The 26,407-nt window shown below is 39.1% G+C and overlaps 2 protein-coding genes across 6 annotated transcripts in view; one reads left to right on the top strand and one right to left on the bottom strand.

The window, feature by feature from the left end:
• Raver2 (ribonucleoprotein, PTB binding 2) overlaps positions 1-16,265 on the top strand; it is an 87,358-nt gene extending 71,093 nt beyond the window's left edge. For all 4 annotated transcript variants that reach the window (XM_076860246.2, XM_076860247.2, XM_076860245.2 and 1 more), the window contains exon 12: positions 13,996-16,265. In XM_076860246.2, the coding sequence (XP_076716361.2) occupies positions 13,996-14,142 (147 nt within the window). In that variant the 3' untranslated portion in view covers positions 14,143-16,265. The remainder of the gene's footprint in view (positions 1-13,995) is intronic.
• The window catches only part of Jak1 (Janus kinase 1), a 130,264-nt gene continuing 120,118 nt past the window's right edge, over positions 16,262-26,407 (bottom strand). For both annotated transcript variants that reach the window (XM_076860242.1, XM_076860244.1), the window contains exons 17-25: positions 25,005-25,156; positions 23,570-23,720; positions 23,332-23,426; positions 21,929-22,121; positions 21,069-21,193; positions 20,541-20,713; positions 19,028-19,145; positions 18,415-18,525; positions 16,262-17,729 (exon numbers count right to left, since the gene is read on the bottom strand). In XM_076860242.1, coding sequence (XP_076716357.1) covers positions 17,625-17,729; positions 18,415-18,525; positions 19,028-19,145; positions 20,541-20,713; positions 21,069-21,193; positions 21,929-22,121; positions 23,332-23,426; positions 23,570-23,720; positions 25,005-25,156 — 1,223 coding nt within the window. In that variant the 3' untranslated portion in view covers positions 16,262-17,624. The remainder of the gene's footprint in view (positions 17,730-18,414; positions 18,526-19,027; positions 19,146-20,540; positions 20,714-21,068; positions 21,194-21,928; positions 22,122-23,331; positions 23,427-23,569; positions 23,721-25,004; positions 25,157-26,407) is intronic.

The raw sequence follows: 26,407 nt of genomic DNA, 5'->3' as shown, positions 1-26,407 counted from the left end.
GAGTTCACTGAAAATGAAATTGCAATGTGTTTAATGTTATTATAGACCCATGAAATTGCACCCATCTATATGTATTTCTTGTTCACCATTTGAAATTTAGGAATGTGTTTCAGAGATTGTTTAGAATAGTTTGTCCTAGATATTTACCTTTTGTCCTTTATACCAGTGGTTTTCAAACAACAGCCTACTCACTACATCCAGTCCACCACCTGTTTTTGTAAATAGAATTATATCGGAACATAGCCACATCCATTCATTTACATGTTTTCTGAGGTGCTGTCATGCTACAATGAGAGACAAGTAGTTACAACTGACACACACACAGTCTACAAGAATAAATATTTACTATATGACTGCAGAAAAACTCTGCTGTCCACCGTCTTACTCAAGTATAGATCCAAGAAATCCAAGAAAATGCCTCTGTTCTTCATCACTGTTTATAGATGTACAAAGATGATCATTTTTACAGATTCTGCTAAACAAACTTTTAATTTTAAGCCAGATACAATCATCCCTCAGTATGTGTAGGGAATTTGTTCCCAGAACCTCCTGTGAATATGGAAATTCATGGATGCTCAACTCCCTTATGTAAAACAGTGTATTATTTGCATACATTCTATGAACAGCCTCCTGCATACCTTTAACCATCTCTAGATTACTTACAATACCTATTATTCTGTAAACACTGTGTGAATAGTTGTTATACTGTGCTGTTTACGGGATAATGACAACAAAGTCTGTACATGTTTAGTAGTGATGCAATGTTTTGTTTTGTTTTTAATAATTTCAATCTGCAGTTGATTGAATCCATGGACACAGAACCTGTGGGTAGGGAGTATCATGCTACATTAGATTGAAGAGGCATATTGTGTCATGACCTAGATGTCAATTTGACATGGCCTCTTTCATCTTCATCCTATTCTAAGTAACTTAAACTGAGCATGTACATCATCATATCAGCACTATATGATTATGCAGTCATCGGAGCTGTATAATTAGCAGTTTTGATTCTTTCTTATTTCTGAGAGCAGACAGCTTCTCAGCCCTGTTCTGTCTATCGGAGCAGCAACTCCACTTAGATTTCCCTGCAGCAATTTTACGTTTGCCTTCTCTGTCTCTAATGGACTTAGAAGAGAATACTAATTTAATTCGCTTAAGACAATTAATGGCTGACTATGCTTTTATGAAAGAGTACTAGAAACACAGTTCTATTTCCATTTTAAAAATGGCATAGCTGGATATTTGTGAAATTTGTGGCAAAGTCTCTCACATATCTGGATGAGATGGAGGACCAGGGGTTGGAAAGTGCCGCAGGTGGGTAGCAGCTTATTTCAGTTTGAAGAACAGCGGTCAGGCCCTGCTGCCCCAGAAGCACTCACTCTCTTGTTTCTCTGAGGTCCTATCTTGGTTATGAACATTTTAAATAATTACTTAGATAAAGACTGTGTGTGCATCTATACTCTTTACTCTTGTGAACAGGAGCAGCACAATGCATTTTTTTAAAATTTAGTTCAATGTGTGTTTTAAGCTTCAAAAACTATTTTTGTACTGACCTTTGCATTTCTTTTATTTCACTTTTGAAATCAGTCTCATTTATCTCAGCAGTTTTGTTTTGTGGGTCAGTGTGGTTTGTTTTATACATGTCACATCTGTGGAAAGACTCTCCTTTACATGAGGGAAGTTGTGATAAACGTGCCTTTTGCGTCCCCTGCTTCCTCCGGCCTCATGGTTGTCTATCCGGAGACGCTGTGGAGGAGTGCATTTTCTGTCCCCTTGGACACTCCCTGCTTCCTCCTGGTGCTTGTCCATAGAGTGAGATGTTTCTCTCTCTCTCTCTCTCTCTCTCTCTCTCTCTCTCTCTCTCTCTCTCTCATCCTCATAAAATAAACTTAATTAAATATTACTAATGGAATAAAGTAACTAGAAAAAGGTGGTCATGTGTTAGGAGTTCCTTGTACCATTGCCACAGCTGGAATGGAGGAAGAGATTTAAGAAAAAGGAACTAACAATTTTTGTTTTATTACTAACACTCGGCATATGCATTGCAAAGTAAGCATTTTTGTTTTATTTTTTGCTGTCTTGGGGTTCAAACCCAGAGCCTTACACATGCTAGGCAGTGTACACATTTAAACTTTCCCACAAGCCTATGAGCTTTAAATTACTCCCTGCATAATACAAGTGAAAAAGCATAAAGGAGTAAATAGTCTTTCCAAATTCATGCACTTAGTAAATGGTTCCTCTGAACCCAGAGTCTACATTATCTTCATCATACAGAGAAATTTCTTCAGGCATGGAAGTAGTATCTCATAGAAACTATATGTATAGGTTTCTTTTAAAAAAAAATGTTTAGTTGTAGATGGGCACAATACCTTTATTTTATTTATTTATTTGTGTGTGGTACTGCGGATTGAACCCAGTGCCTCATGAATGCTAGGCAAGTGCTCAACCACTGAGCCACAACTCCAGCCCTGTGTGTAGGTTTGAATGCATAAGGATTAAGAGAGATTGGATATGTTAAAGCATGGATGAATAGAATAATTTCTGTTTCAAATAAAACTCTCACATTTTAAAATGCAATAGTTGGCATTTCCAGTATTAGTGAAGTTGCTTGTAACACACCATCCCTCCTACAGATAACTTTTATAAAAACTGAACTAAATATGAAGAGAAAACTGTCATTTGAAGACATTGGAGAATGACCCAAATCAGGCAGAATCAGCCCCTGAAAGATGGGGACTCTGCAGGAATGGAATTTGTCTCTGTAGCTTTTTGCCTAATACCAGCATCTAGTTTGTGCAGAAATCCTCAGTCTTAACCGCTTGAAGAGTCAGAAGACAGATTTCTAGGACTGTCAGTGAGGCTATGAAGTAAGAGGTAAAACCTAGGAAAGAGGAAGTTGTGTGGGTTGGAGCCTCAACATCCATATGGACACTCAGCGTGAGGGAGACTCTGAAGACCTGGTGGAGAACAGCAGCTGGAGGAAGGGAGGAGAGAGTCAGCTCCACCCCGGGTAAAGACAGAGGTTTGAATTTAAGTTCAGCCAATTTAATTCCTTCTACAACTAGAACAAAACACTCTTTGGAGGAGTGTAATAGAATCTGTGTTCTTTACACGTTTCACTCACAAAGTCCAGTAAACAAAAATTACTAGATTTTTGAAGAAGTAAAAAAGTATGCCCCATAGTTAAGAGAAAAAGCAGTTTCTAGAAACTGACCCCAAGTTGATCCAGATGTTGGTGTTAATAGACAACGACTTTAAAGCAGCTATTATAAATATGCTAACAACTGAAAGGAAAAGACAAATTTAATGAGCAGATAAGAAATCTCAGCTAAAAAGTATACATTTAAAAACAACTGAATAATTCTAGAATTGAAAAGTATCATTTCTCGTGTTAAAAAATATAATGGATGCACATTACAGAAGGTTGGGGCAAGCAGGAAAAAAGATTCAATAAACATAAAAACAGATAAAAATAAATAAGTCAATTGGAAGAAAAAAGGGAAAAGAGATTGAAGAGCAATGAATACATTCTCAAGGACCTAAGTTAAATATCAGTCTAAAATACATGTAAGTAGAGTCTGAGGAGGAGAGGAGGAAGATAAATGGAGCATAAAGTATCTAAAAAAGTAATAATAAAAAATTCCAAATATGCTTCAAAAAACAGATTTAATAGACAGAGAGACCTTTCTTGCAAAGCAAAAAAAGTAGAATTTTGCATAGGCACATTATAGTTAATGTGCTGAAAAACACAGCTTTAAAGAGAGAATCTTGAAAGTAATTAATATAAACAATGCATGTAAAAAAATTTTAAACAACAACAACAATGCATATTATTTTGATGGGTTTCTCAGCCCTGACACTATTGACATTTGGAGCTATGTAATTCTCTCTTTTGGAGAGCTATTCTGTGTGCTGCAGGATATTTAGCATCATCCTTGACTTCTATCCATAGATTCCCTTCACTATCTATACAACCACTATTAAGAGAACTGGTAAATAAAAGATTGTTATCTTGATTTATTTAAAAGTAAAATTTACTAAGGAAATTGGGGCCTAATCCCACATGATGGAGATTAGGGCCTACTTTTTCTTCTATTAGACGCAGGGTCTCTGGTTTTATTCCTAGTTCCTTGTTCCATTTTGAATTGAGTTTTGTGCATGGTGAGAGATAGGGGTTTAATTTCATTTTGTTGCTTGTGGATTTCCAGTTTTCCCAGCACCATTTGTTGAAGAGGCAATTTTTTCTCCAATGCATGTTTTTGACACCTTTGTCTAATATAAGATAATTGTAATTTTGTGGGTTAGTCTCTGTGTCCTCTGTTTGGTACCATTGGTCTACCAGTCTGTTTTGGTGCCAATGCCATGCTGCTTTTGTTACTATTGCTCTGTAGTCTAGTTTAAGGTCTGGTATAGGAATGCCACCTGCTTCATTCTTCCTGCTAAGGATTGCTTTAGCTTTTCTGGGTCTCTTATTTTTCCAGATGAATTTCATGATTGCTTTTTCTATTTCTATGAGGAATGTCATTGGGATTTTTATTAGAATTGCATTAAATCTGTATAGTGCTTTTGGTAGTATGTCATTATGATAATATTAATTCTGCCTATCCAAGAGCAAATTAGATCTTTCCATCTTCTAAGGTCTTCTTTGATTTCTTTTTTTAGGGTTCTGTAATTTTCATTATATAGATCTTTTACCTCTTTTGTTAAGTTGATTCCCAAGATTTGTTTATTTTGTTTGTTTGTTTTTTGAGGCTATTGTAAATGGGGTAGTTTTCCTCATTTCTCTTTCTGAGGATTTGTCACTGATGTACAAAAATGCATTTGATTTATAGGTGTTGATTTTATATCCTGCTACTTTGCTGAATTCCTGTCTCTTACCATGCACAAAACTCAACTCAAAATGGAACAAGGACTAGGAATAAAACCAGAGACCCTGCGTCTAATAGAAGAAAAAGTAGGCCCTAATCTCCACCATGTGGGATTAGGCCCCAACTTCCTTAATAAGACTCCTTTGGTGCAAGAATTAAAGTCAAGAATCAATAAATGGGATGGACTCAAACTAAAAAGTTTCTTCTCAGCAAAAGTAACAATCTGTGAGGTGAATAGAGAGCCTACATCTTGGGAGCAAATCTTTACCCCTCACACATCAGATAGAGCACTAATCACTGGGGTATATAAAGAACTCAAAAAGTTAAGCACCAAAAAACCAAATAACCCAATCAATAAATGGGCCACAGACATGAACAGACACTTCTTAGAAGATGATATACAATCAATTAACAAATATATGAAAAAATGTTCATCATCGCTATAATTAGAGAAATGCAAATCAAAACTACTCTAATTTCATCTCATTCCAGTCAGAATGGCAGTTATTATAAATACAAATAGCAATAAATGTTGGCAAGGATGTGGGGAAAAAAGGCACACTCATACACTGCTGGTGGGACTGCAAATTGGTGCAGCCAATATAGAAAGCAGTATAGAGATTTCTTGGAAAATTGGGAATGGGATTACCATTTGACCCAGCTATCCCCCTCCTCGATCTATACCCAAAAGACTTAAAAACAGCATACTACAGGGACACAGCCACATCAATGTTTATAGCATTGCTAAATTTTGGAACCAATCTAGATGCACTTCAATAGATGAATGGATTTTAAAAAGTTTCATATATACACAGTGGAATATTACTCAGCAATAAAAGAGAGTAAAATCATGGCATTTGCAGGTAAATGGATGGAGTCAGAGAAGATAATGCTTTGTGAAGTAAGCCAATTCCAAAAAACCAAATGCTGAATATTTTCTCTGATATAAGGAGGCTGATTCATAGTGGGATAGGGAGGGGGAGCATGGGAGAAATAGATGAACTCTAGATAGAGCAGAGGGGTGAGAATGGAAGGGACATGGGGTTAGAAATGATGATGGAATGTGATAGACATTATTATCCAAATTACATGTATGAAGACATGAATTGGTGTGAATATACTTTGTATACAACCAGAGATATGAAAAATTGTGCTCTATATGTATAAAAGGAAATTGTAATGCATTCCACTGTCATATATAAATAAAAAAGAAGCAAAATTTACAACATTGCATTATGGGGTTTATAATAAATGTAGATATAATATGTTGGACAATAGTTCAAAGGACAGTTAAGAGAAAAAGCATGGAGGATTTGAAGAAAAAGTTCCACTCATACATTGCTGGTGGGACTTCAAATTGGTGCAACCACTCTGGAAAGCAGTATGGAGATTCCTCAGAAAACTTGTAATGGAACCATCATTTGACTCAGTTATTCTTCTCCTCGGTATATACCCAAAGGGTGTAAAATCAGCATATTAGAGTGACTCAGCCACATCAATATTTATAGCAGCTCAATTCACAATAATGAAGGTATGGAACCAACCTTCAATGGATGAATGGATAAAGAAAATGTGGTACATATACACAATGGAATATTACTCAACCATAAAGAAGAATGAAATTATGGCATTTGCCAGTAAATGGAAGGAACTTGGAGACTGTCATGCTAAGTGAAATAAGCCCATCTCCAAAATCCAAAGGTCAAATATTCTCTCTGATATGCAGATGCTAACGTACAATAGGTGGGGAGGGAAGAATAGACGGTCAGTGGATTAGGCAAAAGGGAATGAAGGGAAGGGAGGGAGAGGGGAATAGGAAAAATAGAATGAATCTGACATAATGTTCCTATGTTCATATATGAACACACCACCAGTGAAACTTCACACCATGTTCAACCACAAGAATGGGACCCTAATTAGAATAAGTTTTATTCCATGTATGTATAATATGTCAAAATACACTCTACTTTCATGTATATCTAAAAAGAATAAATCAAATTTTAAAAAAAGAAATTAGAAAAAGTATGGGTAGGAGCTACAAAATCTACATGGAAACTCAGCATAAGGTAAATGAAATTTTGGTGGCAAGGTTCTCACATTAGAACAACAAAATTTTTAACCAAGTAAATAGTTAAATTTTTAACTAAGTAGATAGCTCAGAACAGAAAGCTGTTTCCCTAGGGGAATTTTTTTGATAACAATAGTGAGTCTAGAAATAGACCATACTTAAACAGTATATTGATTTTTGTCATAATGCCAAAACTATTTAATGGGGAAAGAGTAAAAATATCATTCTCCATATTGGAAAATGAACCCCAGCTCTTGCCTTATACCATATTCAAATTAATTTTCAGTCTATCATAGTCCTAAATGTAAAATGCAAGCCATAGATAATATCAGCAAAACAGTAGAAAGAACCTTCAAACCATTTCTTCTCCATTGAAGCATAAAAAAAACTAGAAAAAAATGATCATAATCAACTTTTCCAGAAGACTACAAAAGCTTGTGGCAATTTACAGAGCATTTATTCAAGTACAATGGATGAATCTTAGTAAGAACAGAGGGCTTTGTGTCTTTTAACTTGCCCTAACTCTGTTCTTTTGCCTTCCTTTCCAATACCCAAAATCACAGTGAAAACCAGCAAGTTGGCATCCACCTTTGGGGGTGCCATGGGTTGGGAACTCCCACAAGCCTCATTACAGACAACTGTCATTATTTGACCCATTTGCTGGTTCCCTGGAAGACCCCACTTACAAGGCTGTCTTTCTTTAACCTGCCTCAGACCTTGCTCAGAACAGAAAGCTGTTTCCCTAGGGGAATTTTTTGATAGCATTTAGAGGAAATTATTTAAAGTTGTGACTGCCTGGGGTGGTAGATAACATCTGATGCAAAAAATATGCTAACTAAAAAGCTTTAAAGGAAAAACTTTGGGCTTGTTTAAAAGCTCTGACCTTCTTATGGGAATATCACAAGGTCATAGAGGTACATAGGGCTATATGCATGTTCAGAAAAGAGCTGGGAAGGCTCTCCATTCTCAGTCACTTTGACTGCCTTTGAGGTACTACATAAGCAGGAAGGGAAGGCTAAGGCAGAGTTGTCAGTGTAGAAAGCTGGGCCCAATATACACATGGCCCTTGTGCAAAGCCTGAGCAATTAAGGAAGTTTTATCTAGTTATTAACAGAATAGCGTATACCGTGACAAGGCACAATAAAGAATACAGACTTCACGTAAGTATTTCATAAAAGTCACCAAGCAAGAACAAATCCTAAAGAGGGGGTAGAATCTGATTTTCAAAGTTCCTATGTGGTATTACTTTAAATGATCAAAAGTTTGCAATAACAACAGCAACAAAAATGAAGACATGCAAAAAATTAGGAAATCTGCCCCATGCACATGATGGTAGGGTGGGGGGAGCAATTAATAGAAAATGTTTGTAAGGAAGCATTACTAGAGAAAGACTTACTATCACATTCAAAGAATTAAGGGAAACCACACATAAGGATCTGAAAGTAGGAGACCCACATCTCTCCAAATAGAGAATGTCAGCAAAGAGGAGGCAAAGAATCAAATAGAAATTTTTAAGTTGAAAATCTGAACAGGGAGAAGAAACAACAAACTCAGAATATAGGTCAATAGAGATCAAAGAAAAATTAACCACAACAAGTGTACGCAAGGATGTGGAGAAATCTAAAGCTTCTCACTTTGCTGAGGGCAACATAAAAGGAGGCAGCTGCTGCAAAACAGCCCAGTAGCTCCTCAAAATGTTGATGTTACCACATGACCCAAGAGCTCCACCCCTAGGCACATGCCCATGATAATTGAAAACCTAATGTCACATACAAATTTATATGCTCACTTTCATAGCAGCAGCATTCATAGTAGCCTCAAATGGAAATAACCCAAGTGTCCAGTAAGGTTGTCCATGAGTAAACAGAATTTCACGTACTCATAGAATAGAATATTATTCAGCCATATGAAGCACTGACCCACACGGTCACGTGGACAAACTTTGGAAACAAACCAGACAGAAAGGCCACATTTTATTTGATTCCATTTGTATGAAATGTCCACAATAGGCAAATCCATAGGAATAGTAAGTGGATAGAGGCTACTGGGGACCAGAGGAAGCAGAGTTGGGGGTTCACGGTTGACAGATACAAGATTCCTTTTTGGAGTGATGGAAATGTTCTGGAAATAGATTGCGATAATTGAATAACCTTGTGAATATCAACAAATACTGGACTCTAAAAAGAGAGCAAGCCTTCACTGTACTAAATAGAAGACAGCATTTTTTCCCAATAACTTTATTTATTCATTTATTTATTTATTATTTTTATGTGATGCTGAGGATCGAACTCAGTGCCTCACTCATGCTAGGCAAGTGCTCTACCACTGAGCTACAACCCCAGCCCTGGAAGGTAGCATTTTTATTTGATGTTCTGAAGATCATGAAAGTCTACTGATAACCAAACAAGTTAAATCAGTTTTTCAGATCTAATCTGGGTCTCATTAGAAACCAATTTCAAGTAGACTACCCTGCCCATTTCTCTAGTTAAATAGGACAATTAATTAGAATTGCCATTGAGCTGCAGTTGATTTTGTCAAAGACTGCATGTGTTAAATATTTGAACTGTGACTAAGAAAACTTAAGTCAGAAACAGATGTAGTTATTTAAAGATTTGTAGCTGCTGGGTGTGGTAACATATGCCTATACTCCCTGCAACTCTGGGAGCTGAGGCAGGAAAATCACAAGTTCAAGGCCAGCCTCAGCAGTTTAGCAAGGCCCTAAGCAACTTAGTGAGACCCTGTCTCAAAATAAAATATAAAATGGGCTGGGGATGGATCTCAGTAATGAAAGTGCTCCTGGTTCAATCCCCAGTATCAAAAATTTAAGAATTAAAAAAAAAAAAAATTGTAGCATACACTCTAGCTGTGATCATAGCACTGTAGTCTGAATTATCTTGTTAGTTGCAATGAGCAGAGTTTGAAATTTCAGGTTCTGAGGCAGAGATAAGTAGTTCCATGTACACCCATGGATGGGAGCCCACATTATGGGGGAAGGCTGTGAGCCAGTTTATTATACCTTTAGTACCTAGGTGAGCATCTCATTATAATCTGACAAAAACAAAATAGATTCCCTCCTTTAATCAAAGTAAAACAGGTCAGAGTATATCTTCAGCCACTTTTCAGCTTGACATTGTCATTGGTTGCGATAATAGAGCATTTTCAGACTGAGCTCAGTTGTTCGCTGTGACTGTTGTCTTCAGGCTTTCATCTGACCTGGGCCATGAGCTGCAGCCTATTGACTTGCATGCTGGGCTCCTGTGTCACCCTGGCTCCAGGAATCATTCCTGCCAGGAAGCTGACTGCAGGAACCAGGGAACTGTGTGATGAGACGCTGTGATGGGGGAAAGAGAACTAAAAAGAAGGTGAACAAAAGGACCCAGAAGGTGCTTGGTCCCTTCACACAGAGCCTAATGCTGCCACCTAGTGGGAAAAATGCGGAAAAGAGCACATTGGAAGGAATGCTGTGAGGACCACAACACATCAGAACCTTAAGCAAACACTAACCGTTTAAAATGCTGCTTAAAAATCGAAACCTAATTTAAACAACAATTACAGGAGCACAGATGTCTCTATATTAAGACTACACAGTAAATTGGAAAGTACTTTTAAAAATGATTTTAGATATATATTGAGGAGTGGGATAACTGGATCAAATGGTAGTTCCTTAAAGTGGGGGAGGTGGGAGAAAGAATAGAAATTCATATTTCATAGGGAAGTTCAGCTCACCCTAAGGAGGATCTTGCTGAAGGTTAGAGTTCTCTGTATTTGAATGTTCTGTTGGAAGTATACACACTGAAAGGCAAGGCCTAGGGATTAAACATGTGTAGGATCTCGATTAAGTGTTCTTTGGAATTCTTCAGACTGAGATTTGACTCAGACTTCAGGCTGGATATGCAAATCCCAGCACAGGCTGTGCAGAGGTGGGAGTTCCTCTCTGAGCATCCTACCTCCCACGGCTGCTGTTCTGAATGTTAAATGAGATAACATACAGAAAGCATCTGGGATATATTTATGTGTTTCTCAGGGTTTTATTTGCTTCCAAAGATACAATTCTTCAGCATCACCTGGACTGGAGAGCTCTAGGTTTTTTCAATTATCTGTAAACTGTTGAAGGAAAAGTATGTGTTTATGTTCTTTTCCTCTTTTGTGGCTATTCTTTCTTTCTTTCCTTCTTTCTTCCCTCCCTCCCTTCCTTCCTTTCTCTAGAGATTGAACCCATAGGCGCTTCCACTGAGTACATCTCCATTCCTTTTGATTTTGAGACAGGGTATGGTAAGTTGCTTAGGGCCTTTCTAAGTTGGTGAGTCTGGCCTTAAACTTGCAATCCTCCTGCCTCAGCCTCTCTAGTTGCTGGGATGATGGGCATGTGATGCTGTACCTGGCTTATTTTTCCTTTCTTCCTTTTTTTTTAAAAAAAAAAAAACTTGGTTCTTAGGATTTTATTTCTCCCATATCACTGAGCTTTATTTCAAAAATCCTAACTACTGTCATTGCCCATTCACTGGTTCTTATACTATATTAGATGTCTTTGATAGGCTGTGTTAGAATCATTTTTCTCCTAGTATTGTATGATCACAATGGCATCTATCTTCACTTAGTTTTCTTCCTAAATTTTTTGTGCTGCTCCATGAAGTATTTTATTGCTTTTAGATCTAGGTTGGTTCTCACTGTGAGTAACCTGGTGCCATTGGTATGTCTTTTTTTGTTGTTGTTTTTTCTCTCTCTTTTTTTTTAACCTTTGTTTTATTTTTATGTGGTGCCGGGGATCAAACCCAGTGCCTCATGCATGCTAAGCAGGCACTCTACCCCTGAGCCACAACCCTGGCCCTGGGATATCTTTTGAATGAAAAAAAATCTATTGTCCTATCTGGTGCCTGAAAATAATGATGGTTTTGAAAGGAAAATTCAGGCTGCACCACTGTAATCCCAGCTACTTGAGAGGCTGAGGCATGAGGATCACAAGTTCAAGGCTAGCCTGGACAATTTAGCAAAATTCTGTCTCAAAAAAAGGCAGGGGCGGGGGGTTGGGGGTCAGGAAGAAGGTAACTTAGTGGTTCAGTTCCCAGTACTACAAAATTAAAAATGAAAACATAACAAGGAAAGTTCAGGCTGTTTCTTTGCTTTATGCCAAGACATGAAGCCATAGATTACCATCTAGCAGGGAGAACCAGGGAAGGGAAGCAAGTGGGCAGGAGAGCGCTAGACCCAGTGGGGTGTGTGCTTTGGAAAAGATCACTTTCAGGACAGACTCGTGACTTTATAAGAGGAAGAAAGCTGATAAGAGGTGTTGCTACAGGAAGCCAAGCAATGCCAGGTGTAGTGGCCGGGGTCCAGCATGCAGGGAGTTCACTAGCTGGCTGAGGGCGCCCATGGAGAAGGCAGCTGAAGAGAGTGAGAGGGAGGCAAAGTCAGTCCAGAGGGGTGAGCCAAGCAGCCTCCAGAGCTGAATCCCTGGTTCCCATCACTTCAGCTTCCACAACTGACAATTTATGGCCTGTCTCATTTCATCTATGCCTCCACCTACTGCCCTCCCTCAAATGATTTCTGAGCAAACCTCTGAGCTTCTTTACTACCAGGAAAAACTTTCAGATGGAAGTTAAAGCCAAATTCTTTGTTAATTAGTGCTTCAGTTCGTGAACCATTCCTTAAAACAGGTTTATGTGAAGGCTATTGTTGTCCCATAGCATTATTAAACCACACAGAATTGAAGTATGTGCCAAAACAGAGGGAGTCCCTGCCACCCTAATTGTTAGTCCCGTCACCCCTTGCCTTGACAAGTGTGATGGAAGACTGGCTGCACTGTCTACAGGGAGTTGTGACAGACTTATCCTTCGTTCCTCTGAGGTTGGCTTCAATTTTTAAAATTGTTGACTGCGGTTGGTTCAAAAGCAATTGAGTTTTAATTATAATGTGAAACTGAAAGCTTGCCTTATCACTGCTTTCCATATTCTTGTACATTATTCTTTTCTCTTTTTTAAAAAAATATTTTTACTTGTAATTGGACATAATACCTTTATTTTACTCATTTTTATGTGGTGCTGAGGATCGAACCCAGCACCCTGCACGTGCTAGGCAAGCGCTTTACCACTCAGCCCCAGCCCCAGCCCCTGCATTATTCTTTTCAACAAGCTTATCATACCGTTTGTAAAAGGAAGAACCTCGGGATCAGATCACAGGTCCTGACCCATTCCCAGAGTAGAATCTCTGGATACAGCCTGGAAATCTGATTATTTGAGACACCAAAGTTTTGATTTGAGTGCCTGTTCCTCTCTAGAATGTTATTTTCCTTGACATCATTTGCCAGCGTTCACACCTGCAAGTGTATTCTTTGCCCCTCCTTCTCTCACTAGGCAGACTTAACATCTAATCTGATCTGTGGCTCCATTCCTTAGCAAGTGCCCTTCCTCAAAGGAATATCAATATTTAGTATTGGTGTTCTAAATCAGTGGGGCTTAGGTATAACCAACAAGAAGGACACAATGCTCTTAATTTGTTTCTTGCTCTCACATCTTGGAGGTAGGGTGAGGGATGGTTTGTGTTCAGCTGAAGTTCCACAGGTGATTTTTTTTTTTTTTTTAATGGTGCTAAAAAGAGAACCCAGGGCCTTGCACATGCTAGACAAGTGTTCTACCACTAAGCAATAACCCAGCCCTCCACAGATGATTTTTATATAAAGATTTTAAGGAAGTGTATGTGTGTTTTGTTGTTGTTTGGTACTGAGGATTTAACCCAGGGGTACCCTGCTACTAAGCTATACCAGCAAGCCCCACACCCCACCTCCAGTCCAGTTTTTTTTTTTTTTGAGACAGTGTCTCACTAAGTTGCCCATGGTTGTCTTGAACTTGTGATCTCCTATCTTCTTCCTCTAAATTGCTGGGATTACAGGAATGCAACATGGTGTCTGGTTTATATTTTTAAATATATATTTGATGGCTTTGATATTTATCCTGCTATTCTGTATTTGCACCAACTTGAAGTAGAATGTTTTTCTCAGAAACATCCTTAATAAGCCAATTTAATTTACATTTTAATATTAATTGAGATTTTACTTTCTTATAGGTGTCCTCTTTAAGAAATGAAAAGCGAAGCTCATCCTATCTCATCTCTGCCCCAGAAGGTGGCGCAGTAGAATTAGTTGACCAGCATTCTCAGGGCACAGGAGCATACTACATGGAAACCTACTTAAAAAAGAAGCGAGTATACTAAGTTTTCTCCTTACAGCCTCCTGAGATTCTCTGCAGTATCTCTGCTGTTCATCGCTGCCTTAACTTCATTCAAACTAGCCATATCCTATAAATACGGGTTTATTATTTCCCAGAAGGAACTGTGTTGTGCAGCAGGCAGAATTGCCAAATAAAAAATGGTAGCAATAAGAAGAGACATCAATTGAGGACATTTTCCACTAGAATTAATACTTCTTAATCAACGTGATATTAACTTACTGTCCATTGGAGAAACTAATCATGTTTCAATGTTCCTTGTTTGAGGAATGGGAATAATTTTCACATCACATATAAAAGTCTGAAGCAATAAATGGGAAACAATCTTGTTTCCTTAGCCTTAGAATGAATTTCTTATAAGCCAATGTGCATTTTAATTTACTTCCCCTAGAAGTAATCTCATTTATAGATTTTTAGGACTTTTCCTAGAACTACAAGGGTGCAAGTACCAAACGTGCTGATGGCCATGCTATAAAGACGCTCTTTATGCAAATTTCATTATCACCCCCACACCAGCCATGCACTATTAAACCCAACAACAGAATGATAATGAAGTCCAAGGCATACAATACTGCAGATGCTTGACTTTTAACGTGTTGTTACTATTTATACCTTTTGTAAAAAACAGAAGATAAGCTTAGATTAAAAAAAAAAACTTTGGTGACCTAACACAGGGGTTAGCAAACTACCCTAGGACCAGATTCAGTCCACCACCTATCTTTGTGCTGTCTGCAAGGTTAAGAATGACATTTTACATTTTTAAGTGTTTGAAGGCAGGGGATGAAAACTTGCTACATGAAATTCAATTATCAGTGTCTACAAAATTTTATTGGACCACAGCCATACTCACTCATTCACGTATCATTGTAGCTACTTTTGTTACCTTGGTAGAACTGAGTAGCTTCAACAGAGACCATATAGCCTGCAAAGCCTAAAACATTTACTATCAGGCCCTTCACGGTGTTTCTGGCACTGACCCAATGGCACTAATTCCCCATTCCTTTTATTTTGCCTAAAGAAAGAGCTTTAACCTATGAGATAGACTTATAAGTGGCAAGAACATAGGTTTCTGTGTCTCATTTCATAGCATAGACTAGTGATGATCTAATTACTAGACAGGGTCATTTTTGTCATCAAATGCCCTATATTTCCACAATAGAGTAAAGCAGTCAATGCTGCACTCTGAAAGTCTTATGGGGACATAGTATTTATAACCATTTGAGCTAATAAGCTATACCTCACTCTCTGGTTTGTCTCTCATTCTTTGGTAGTATATTATGCTGAAAAATATGAGCGATTTTACCAACTATACTTCTGAAAAGAATTTTTGTCTTTATTAATGTGACTTTTGACATCACCATTTTCTGAAGACTGTGGTATTAAATGCATGAGAAACCTTTTGCCATTTAGAAATTTCTAAGTCTGTTCATTGTTATGACTATAACTGATTGAATTTGAGATCTCAAGGATCTTAGTCTTTCAGATCATATCCTTAAAATATATCTTTTGAAGAACTTGTTTTTGACTAAGATATAGATATCTTGCTTTAATTATAAAGTCTAGAACTGGTTCATATGTTTTATGCTTTGTAAAGAATTTTACTTGGTCTAATTTATTGCATTCACTAGCTTCTGCTGGAAAATTATGGCTGGAAAGTTAAACTAAGACAGTTTCTAAGACATATACTACCTATAAATCACAATCAGGATTACATCAGTTATGTGGCAGATGACTAATGGCATCTCCATGTCCTGTACATCTCCTTCTGATTTTCCTGTTGTATTTTGCCTCTTCAGCGCTTAGTCACACTTCTATTGAAGTTAAGAACAGAAGACAGGGAAGATGGTGAATTTTACATGAGTTACAAAGTGAGAAGAGGCACAGATTGGAAGAACTAAAAAATGTTTTGGCTCACAGCACATGTAGATTTGCCATCCATACTGGCCTGTGGCCCGTTTTCATCAGACATAACAGAAGTGCAGCTCAAGTGGTGTTAATACTAAGTCATTACCAACCCTCCTCTCAGAATCTATGCTGTTATTTTTCTATGTAAGTGAATTGTTTGAAATGCTTCAAAAATGAAAATATTAAAACGCATATGCATGTAAAGTCTTTAGTACATTTATTTGTATAAAGAGTAAACAAAGTGCATACAGAGCGGCCACAGGTTTGACACAGAGATACAGGGCAACTGAACAAATTTAAATGTCCAGTTTATTGTTGCCACTAAAGCAATCCTGAACTTTCTTTGGGCTCAAAAGATGAAAAGTAAGATACTGAAGAATACTAGACATCATTAACAGAAAAGTTTTTCAGACTCTTGGTCATAAAGAACTTTATGTTTCACATTAAATCAGACACTAACATTTTTAATTACCCAGCTACCTCCAAGCAAACTGAAAACCATCTAAATGTATCCTGAACTCCAGAGTGCCTCTAGATGGGTCTTTTCTTTCAAGTTTTGCACCATAAGATGATGGTCACAATAGTGATTGACCCTTGTAGATGGGTGGTAAGTATTGAAACACTCTTAAGAACAGTGCAATGTATGTGGTATACATTCTGTTCATATACAGCATCCAAAACCAATGCTGGAACAGCTTGCCCCAAAGTGGTAGAGTTATAAAAGGATATGCGCTGATGTTTCTTAAAAGCATGTCTAATAGCATCCAGGTTTGCAAAGTCTGTCTGATAAAAGTTGGACTGCTTAGGAAAGCACTGGCCCAGGCTTAGTTCTCAAGAAATAATAACATGCAGCAGAGTATCTATTTCCACGCTGGCTCCTGTGCAGAACCAGGTTGCTCAACAATGGGTACCCAGTAGTCAATCAAGGGACCAGCAACTGAGCCACTGAAAAAACAGCTTGATAGTTCAGTCTTACTGGTGACAGGAATACCTACTCTTTTTTTTTTTTTTTTTGGTAAGGAAACAATAGTATACTAACTGGTATCTACTATTTTAAGAATGCTTGGCCTATCACTGTCTAGATATTGAAATCTGAGGGTATATTAAGAGTATCACCTAAGTCCATCAATTTTTGTCTAAGATTAATGTGCCAGAAAAACATTTCAGATCAGCTGGCAGCTGGGAACAGCAATCATCTTGAGACATCACTTTGGTCAGTTCCTCTTATTTTCACAAATCCCATTTTGGTATGTAATTATGAGAGTAAACTAGTTAGATGAAACAGTGAGTGGGACATTCTTTCCAAAGGGAGGAGTGCTTAAGTGCTTTCTAGGTATCTTTGTTGTCATTTGTCACTAAGTTTAAGAGAGGCTGAATTGAAAAGAAGTTTTTATCCATGCTGAGCACCACAGTGTGCTGTACACATGTGCACGTGCTCAAGGACTTGTTGACTATATTTTGTTAGAACACAAACTTTTTCCATAAAAATTTTTTTAAAAAATGGCTTGGGTATTTGTTGGGGGAGGATTACTTTATCATCAAACAGTGGAATTTAGATGATATTCATGCTTCGTATTTTAAAAGTGCTTCAAATCCTTCAATAAGGCTCTGAAAGGTTGTCCGATTGGATGGTTGTAATTCCCAGCATTTTCTCATAAGTTGATAAACCTATAAAAAGTAAAAACAAGAACTGTAGTCATAGTAAAAATCCTGTTATGTTTGGAAGCTTTTCAAAAAAATTATAGAAATATCAAGCGTAAGGAAATAATTTTGGAACTATAAGGAAATTATTTTCTTAAGAGTAAAAAAAATTTCAATTATTTAAAATATAGGAAATATACATAACTGCAGTTCATAAATGGTACTAACATTTGAGAAGCTCATGGCTGACTGCCCTTCAGCAGAGTCCATGTCACTACCAACCCTTATGTTTAGACTCCGTCTTGCCACTGGCCACCTCACTCTTGGACTTATTCTATCTAGTGTATCTAAGTGGTCTAAGGAGTTGAGACTGAAAGCCTCAATTAATTTTAGAGTATTAAAAACAGAATAAACATTATAAATGCTGTTATTAAGTGGGATAAAATTACACACAAAAGTACAATTATATATATTTTTCATAATAAGGCTACACCAAAACTTCCTTGGGGGGGTGTGTTTGGACAAGCATGGAAAGGAGCCTCTTTCTGGAGAGAGTACTTGCATTGAACATTACTATCATCCACACCAAAGATGATTCCTTAGATGTCTCAGACTCAGAAAACTATTTTACAGGTGGTTTCTACTCCATCTCCTCACTCACTGCCCACCCCACTTCCTTGCTGGATATCTTGAGCTATGGAAAGATTAATACCTTATCAGGACAGTTAGGCGGGCATGGTAAACGTTTTCCTTCTTTCAGCGTGTTCACAAGTCTTGTTACCGTCATCTGGCCTTGAGTTGGGCCTATCATTTTCAGGAACAACTATGTAAAATAAAACCAAACAAAATGTTTACTTTGCATACACTCGTATAAAAATTAAGCAGATTAAAGTACAACTTCTAGAATAAACTGGAAATTAAAGTAACAATAAAAATGTTTTTCTCCTTAAGCAATGTTAAATAAAAATCCAAAATCCTTACTAGCTCTCAACAGTTAATCTGGAATCAGTGTCTTAGATTCTGCTAGCGAAGGAGGCTGTTTCATGAAGAGGATCTCATTCAGAAATTAACAAGGCACTAACTCTCACAGATAAGACAGACCCTGGAAAGTCGGATCATCCAGTATAACTTTGAGTTCCTTATGAAACCCAAACTTGAGAGACTCACAGATAAGTAACAAACCAAGTAAAATAGAAAAGTGGACTTTTATCTTTCCAATATAGATACTGACTTGATTCCATTTAAAAGCAAAACTTACAAAGCACAGGCATGGACATATTTTAGTTGGGTTCTGTATTCAGATGAAGAGAAAAGTTAAGACTTACAGCCATTGGACTAGACTCTGAATCACAGTAAGTAAGCAGCTCATGCAGAGTCACTCCAAAAGACCAGACATCAGAGGCAATATAAAATTTACACTGAATTAAACATTCTGGAGCGTACCTGAAATAAAGAATGTGAGCCTTCAATTCATGGCAGAGCTACTTCAACAAAAATTACAGATTAGCTCATAAAAGTCACTTCTTCGATCCTTATAGTCATCTAGTATGTATTATGTACATATGTGCTACTATACTTTACAGGTTCTTAGTAGCATGTATTTGCCCCCAAATAAGACCAGTCTGCACTCTTTGTGTCCGACCCATGTACTTCCTGTAGAGGAGGAAGTCACAAGAAAACAAGCCCCAGGTTTGATTCCTATAGGCTCCTAGATCAACAGGGACCTCACCAGCCTATCCTCTTCCAATGTTATCTGTTTTGGTGAATGACACCCAATTGCCCAAGCCAGATATTAAGGCATTCTGTATCTAATTTCCTAAACACTCTTCAAATCTACTTAATTCTCACACTATCTTGATCACTGTCCTAGTTCACTATGGCTAAATCAGACTCCCTGGCTCCAATCTTGCTTTCCTCCATGGTTATCTTCTTAAAAAACAATTTATATCCTTCAATCCTACAATGGTATCCCACTGCTCTAGGAATGGAGTGTTTGCTGCAGAACTCCCTTTCCAGAGCTCTGACTTAGCCACCCTCTGAAAACCTCCTGCCCCTTCATGTTTACCCATGCTGAGTTTATCTCAGGTACTCTCTCATTCCTGTTAGTCACACATGCCCCCTTCATCTAAACACTCAAGACTTCCAGAAAACCAAGCTGGAACCCCTCTGTGCTAACTGTTCCTTCACATTGGCTGCCTCACTCTGTACCTATCTGCTTGGTCACCAAATCTCTGGCATGAAGGGTGGGCCCTGAGACATACTGTTTTGTATCAGTGAGCAAAGGTTCAGGTTTTGCAGGTGTGAGAGGTCTGCCTGTATCTGTGCAGCATACCTGAGTGTTGATCAGTCTTACAGGGGATGGTGTAGAGATCAAAGCAACTGAGGGGGGCTGTGGTCAGTATGTGGCCTTCTAACCAGGATGACTGGTGCGTCATGAGAGATGGTCAAGCGTCCCTCCCATCACTTGCTCTGTCCAGGATTTCCCTGACTACTCGATGCCCACCTTGTCACATCTTGTCCCTTCTTCCCACCTGCCCTCCAGACATCCCTCCACCTGCTCATAGTTGTGAGAACTGTGCAGATGGGAGCCGGAAATGATGAGCTGGTAATGAGACGGCTCCCATTCCTTGGAAGATGGTGCCATCCAAGCTCAGGCATTTGCACAGGCTGCTTTTCAGCCTGACTGGTGTTTCTTGAAGGTAAATATAAATCAGTTCTAACTGTTCTAATCCTCTCTTGATTCAGGCCAGAGGAATGAGGTATTAGCATAGCCAGAAAGAACTTAAAATGGTGTAAACCCTGCATCACTACTGCACTCCAATTGTCTGACTCAGTTACCAAAACACAGGGCTGTCCCGGTCATCCTTGACGGTGTAGTACTCCTTATCAGTTTCAATTGCTTTGGTTAAACCAAAGTCTCCAATTTTCACTTGGTGTTCACTCTCAACAAGGACATTTCTTGCTGCTAAGTCCCGGTGAACATATTGCCGAGAACCCAAATAGTCCATTCCCTAGTAGAGAAATAAAGATAAAACACATTGTTAAAATCATTCAGATGGATTTTGTATAACTTCATAAGAAAAAGAAATGTCATTTCATTCACATAACAATCTTTTGATTTGTATTTTTAAGCAAAAATAGTAAGATCAACTGACTCAAAGAAATTCACATTCAAGCAGTCACACTTAATACATCTGTTCACTTTCAGAGTAAAAGCTCATTTCTTATCCCAATAATACAGAGCAAAATAACTCAGTATAATTATTACAAAGTTTCCCACTTGTCTTAAAATTAAATTACAAAAAAATTTACTAGGGAAGAATGCCTTTTTTTAAAAAAAAAAAAAAACATGCTTTCTTTTTTTACCTTACAAATCTGAACAGCATATTTTAGCTGCTGTTTAAGGTTAATTTTGTTCTTATTCTTTGGAAGATATTCCTTAAGGCTTCCAGAAGGCAGAAACTCCATGATGAGCTTGATACCATTTCCTCCTGTTGGGAGGAAAAAACATCAGTATGAGGCTGCCAAAGAGGAAAGAACACGGGACATGGAGTCAGAGGACTTGCCATGGCTCCCTCTTTATTCCCTGAGCACATACCAACTCCTAACCTCTGCATTGCAGGACCCTCAACAGAGAAAAGATCTTAACACTTAGGTTCCCACCTCAGCCACAAGCATCGCTAGGATAACAGCCTGAGTACTCTGTAATCCACTAGGCAAATAATAATTTTATGAGCCAAGTTCTTTCACTAGTAGCTTTAAAGGATATACCTCAGTGGAATACTGGCTGACAAATAAGATACAAGTATTAGTAAACACTATTACCATTGAATACCATTTGTCATCTTGACTTAGACAAGCATAGAACAAGATGCCCTGCCTGGGACTGGATCAGAATGGGGAAAGGGAGTGAGGAAGGTCATTCACTCCATATGGCATCAGTGTAGATATCTGGGTGGGTACAGTCTAGTACACAGCATGAGTGTGTGAACCCTTGGAGAGACGAGGCTGGAACCATGCCTTGGCTGGGAGAGAGGCGGTGTACTTCCCCGGAAGCTGCTACGGGATTTGACAGTATGCAACCTGGAAGCCCTGCCAGCCTATGGAAGCCACAGCCAGTATGATCAGATGACCTAGATGAGGCCGAGGCCTGCCTGCTTTGCACTGGCCTTATGACCATAACAGTCACTTAGTCTTTAAATCAGACCCCACTGTGTGCAACATACCATCTTCAGTGCAGATTCCTTTGTACTTCACGATGTTCTCATGATAGAGATTCCTTAAGATTTCTATTTCCTTCTTCAGATCAGCAATGTGGTTACCTCCACTCTCAGGCTTCAGGGATTTGACAGCTACCTGCTCCCCTGTGTTGTCCCCCTCTGGGTCATACCTGCAGAGCTCAACCTTCCCAAAGTGGCCCTAGAGAAAAAAATGTACATACTATTATAAGAAGCCCCAGGCTATACTGGAACACACTTAGAAAATAAGTCTTACTCTTCATAGCTGTTCCCCTGAAGGCCAGGGGTCAATAGCTGATCAGACCTCTGCTGATAGAAGGCTCTCACCTGGATTCCACCACCTACCACAACCCCCTTCCTCTCCTGGCCTCACTTCCTCTGTAAGTGAGATAAGACAAAGTAACAGGTGACTGATGAACCCACACATCAATCCCAATTTCCAAGAAAAAGTAACCCAAAAAATGATGAAGGACATATCTGGACCTGTAGAAAACTGTGGAATCCTCTGAGAACCCACAGCCCATTCTACAGGCAGGCACCACAGTGCAGTTGTGCACAAGGAATCTTCAGAAGCTATGGCATCAGACCCCAGCCAAGCCACCTAATGGTGACATTGGCTGGCCCTGCCACACAATCATCCTGAGTCCTACTGTGCTTTCTGTATACAATAGTAACAAGTATTCTGGGGGATGCTGTGAGGACTGTGCTTGTGAAACTGCCCAGCACAGATGATAGCACACAGTGGCTACTCAAGATCTGCCACTCTTCATTCAATTAACAATAGAAGATCTGTGTAAAGACAAATCACAGGAGCCTTCCTTGTCATATTAACTGTTGGAAACTCCCGTTCAAGGTCCAAAGGAAAGTTTGAGAGTCTATTTTGGCACTCTGTGTAGTACATCAATCCCTCATTTAACCCATTTTGTCTCACTGTCCCAGATGTGGAACACCTATAAAAACTTAAGCAACAAATATACCACTTTTGGTAACTTTGAAATAATTATTATGCTCACAGAATTGAAAATTTGGACTTAACAGGTTAAAGAGCTTCGCAGGGAACTTATTCCCCAAAGTCAGCGACAGAGATTTTTCTATTTCCTCCATATCTGCACCTAATCCCCTCTGCTCCACAGAGAAAACTCATTCTCTCCTGGGAGCAGACCAGCATCCTGTGTATATGCATAGTCACACATGCAGGCAGAAATGTGCATCCTGGCAGGTGTGTGGGTCAAGTGGGGCGTGCTAAAAGTGGCCTCCAAAATGCAGAAACGTTCTTTCTCTTATAAAGTAAGGGAGAACAGGAGGTGACTTTATGCAGAGAGGTGATGTGCAAGCAGAAGATGCAGCCAGAGCTGCAGCCAGAGCAGCAGCAAGCACCAGGTGCAACTTACCTCTCCCAAGTCACGGATCCTCTTCAGGAAGCGCTTTTCAAAATGTGTGGGATCCACCTCAGTTGCTGGTTTTTTTTCTGAAACAATGTCTGGATCTAATAGAAAAGAAAACCAATTTTAAAAAAGGTAACTGATGATTAGGGATTGCCGCTTCTGGGCTCCCACTCATCTCCCTACTTCCCCCAATTGCTCTCCAGGGTTGTGAATGATCCCAGTTAAGCATCGGACAACATCTTACTTTGCTCTTCGAGCTTGTTAATGTCCCTCATAATGGCTCGGAAGAAGGGTCTCTGATTGGGGTCATAGTTCATGCAGCGGGTCATAAGGTCAGCCAGCTCCTTGCATGATGGTGTCACTGGCCTGCACCGGCTTTCATAGAATCTCTCTTTCTGTAAAGAAGAGGGACACTTGGAAAAAAAATAAGGAACCACCCTCAAACCCTGTCATCTTAGCTGAGAAGTAATTACCTTAATTAATTCCTGGCATCTCTCCTGAAAGGTGGACTTTATAAACATATGTGTTACTCTGGCCTTATTCCAGCATGAGGAAGTCTCAGTCCTAATACTAAAGTAATCCAAATTCAAGGAAGACATCCCAATCCCTAGACACTGCATTCCAGTGAAGTCAGGCAGCCTTTCTGGAATACAGTGTGGCAATTTGTATTTCAACCTTCAGATTCTTCAAGCTCTGAATCATTAATTCCAATTATTGAATGACTCAGAAATAAACTGGATATGAGCAAAGACTTATGTACAAAAGTATTCCCTGCAGAATTAGAATACTGGAAATTTGAAAACAACAAAAATGTCAAATATAAAATTAGTTAAGTAAATTAGAGTTAAAGCAAGTTAACTCAAATTTATAAGAATTTATGACTTTTGAATTGAATAGGAAAGTACTCACAATGTTAAAATTTAAAATGTGAAATATATAACTATATCTATCAGTAACCAAATTTTATTTAAAAATGATATGAATAGACTGGAAGACTAAGTCAATGTGTTAACAGTGATCAGGTATCTTATGGGTGACTTTTTTAAAAAAATTGTTTCCAGTGTTTTCAAAATTTTCTTCAAATATTATTGTTTTAAAATTCAGAAATAAACTATTGCTGCCATTTTAAAAAAATTAAAGTGAAATCACTGCCTTCCAGCTTCTAACCTGTAGCTAGATCCCCCCAGGGTGCTAGATACCATCTGTGGAACCTTAGTATCTTTATTTTAGCCTAACTCCTCTTCCACCTCCTAATATCCTCCAGGGAAGGCAAGGCCCATGTCTACTTTATGGTGAGCTCCAGCTTTCACCTAGGATCCTTTACCTGGTACTCAGTAGACACTTGTGTGTTCATTTTGTTGAATAACAGGCACTTAAAAACTCAGATAAATAATACATTACCAGTCTTCTCAATACTGATTGTATGTCTGTCACTCTACATATTTTGTTACTCTTCAAAAGGAGCCCACAAAATAATTTTTATTTACCTCCATTTTATAGATGATGAAACTGAGGCTTAGGGAAGTGAAGTTACATTCGTGAGATCACATAGCCAGCAAGTCTATGGGAAAGACTAAACTCAAGTCCAACTCTTCCCATAGCATGAGGCTTCCTAACTTCTGGGCAGTCCCTGTTTAGTGAATCTCACCTACCACATTCCCTGGGAAACAACTGCTTACCTCAATCAGAGTCTTATCTTTCAGGGGGATCTCGCCATTATAGCAGATTTCCCAGAGTGTGGTACCAAAGCTCCATTTGTCAGCAGCCACACTCAGGTTCTTGGAGTCTTCAACACACTCGGGAGCAATCCATGGGATTCGTTCTATGCACTCTAGAGAAAGAAAAGACTTTACAAATCAGCTTTTGGGATCTCCTGGAAAGCTAAACATTGTCAAAACAGCAAGAACCTGAGTTAATGAAAAACTTTCTGGCAAACATGGACTGGCCACGAGTCCCAGGGGGAGCTGATAAGATGCACTGCCTTCCATGCCTTGCCCCTGGCACTTCTGATATATCAGTCTGATCAGGCCAGCAGCAGATGGCTTCGTTCATCACATCCTCCCCAGGAGGGTCATGAGCAGTCAGTCTTTGGAAGCCCTAGCCTCAGAGATAGCAGAGCATTCCCCAGGTAGGCCATCATTGGGGGTTGGTGGCATCAGGGGATCATGTGAACAAAGGTTCAGGAAAGAAAAGGCAGCAGAGAAATGAGGACAACACAAAGAGCAGCTTGCACATACCACATACCATTTCTCAGCTGTGTTGTTATGTTTTATGTTGGTTTTCCTTCATTTGGGGAAAGGACAAGAAAAGACTGAGGCAAAGAAGTCTCATATCCCTTTCTCTTGGCAATCTCTGTGACCTGTTTCTGGCTTCTAACCAAGGTCAGAGACAGAAATCTCAGCAGAGACCCCTGTCACATCCATGAAAATGCCTATCAGCAAACTTAGTAGCCTGTACAGAGCAGCTTCCAAGCTGCCCTGGGAAGGAGGGTGGCTCCTGAGCCCAGCACTCAGGCACAGGCCCAACTGACCATACAGCCCTCTCATGTCCTTCCTGGCACAGCAGATGCCCCTGGTGTCCTTAAAAGATGCGCCTCTGGTCCCTTGCTCTAGCTACCTTGCTGACCTGCAAACCCAGATGAAATCTCATCAGCTCTTTGAATCACTCTGTTTCAGTTGGATGATCTTTCTCCCAGGTCTGGGTCCCTACTGCATTTCATGGGCACTACTGGGTCCCTGGCTACTCTGCTTGTTCAAGAAACATCAGTGTCTTAGACCTTGAGGACAGGACCCTTACCAGCCCCAGGGGTATCTCTGCCTCAGAATTGTTGGGCAATGGCCACATGATAAGCATCCAACAGGTACCAAAGGATGTTTCCCATGCCCTTCCAAGGAGCAGAGGATCAAGTCTCATTTGCAAGGATTGTTTTTTCATCCATCTTCTCCAAATTTTGTCCACTCTTTGATTAAATCGTAGAGCAAAACTCAATATGCTGAGTTGATCAAAATCAATGATAAAGACAGCAGAGGCCATTAGAGGACACCAGATCGAGGACCTAGGACACACTGGTCCCCTCATGTGG

Source organism: Callospermophilus lateralis, chromosome 7, assembly GCF_048772815.1.
Source record: "Callospermophilus lateralis isolate mCalLat2 chromosome 7, mCalLat2.hap1, whole genome shotgun sequence".
Lineage (NCBI taxonomy): Eukaryota > Metazoa > Chordata > Mammalia > Rodentia > Sciuridae > Callospermophilus > Callospermophilus lateralis.
Note: the sequence above shows the minus strand (reverse complement) of the source record. Positions and strands in the feature narration are given on the sequence as shown.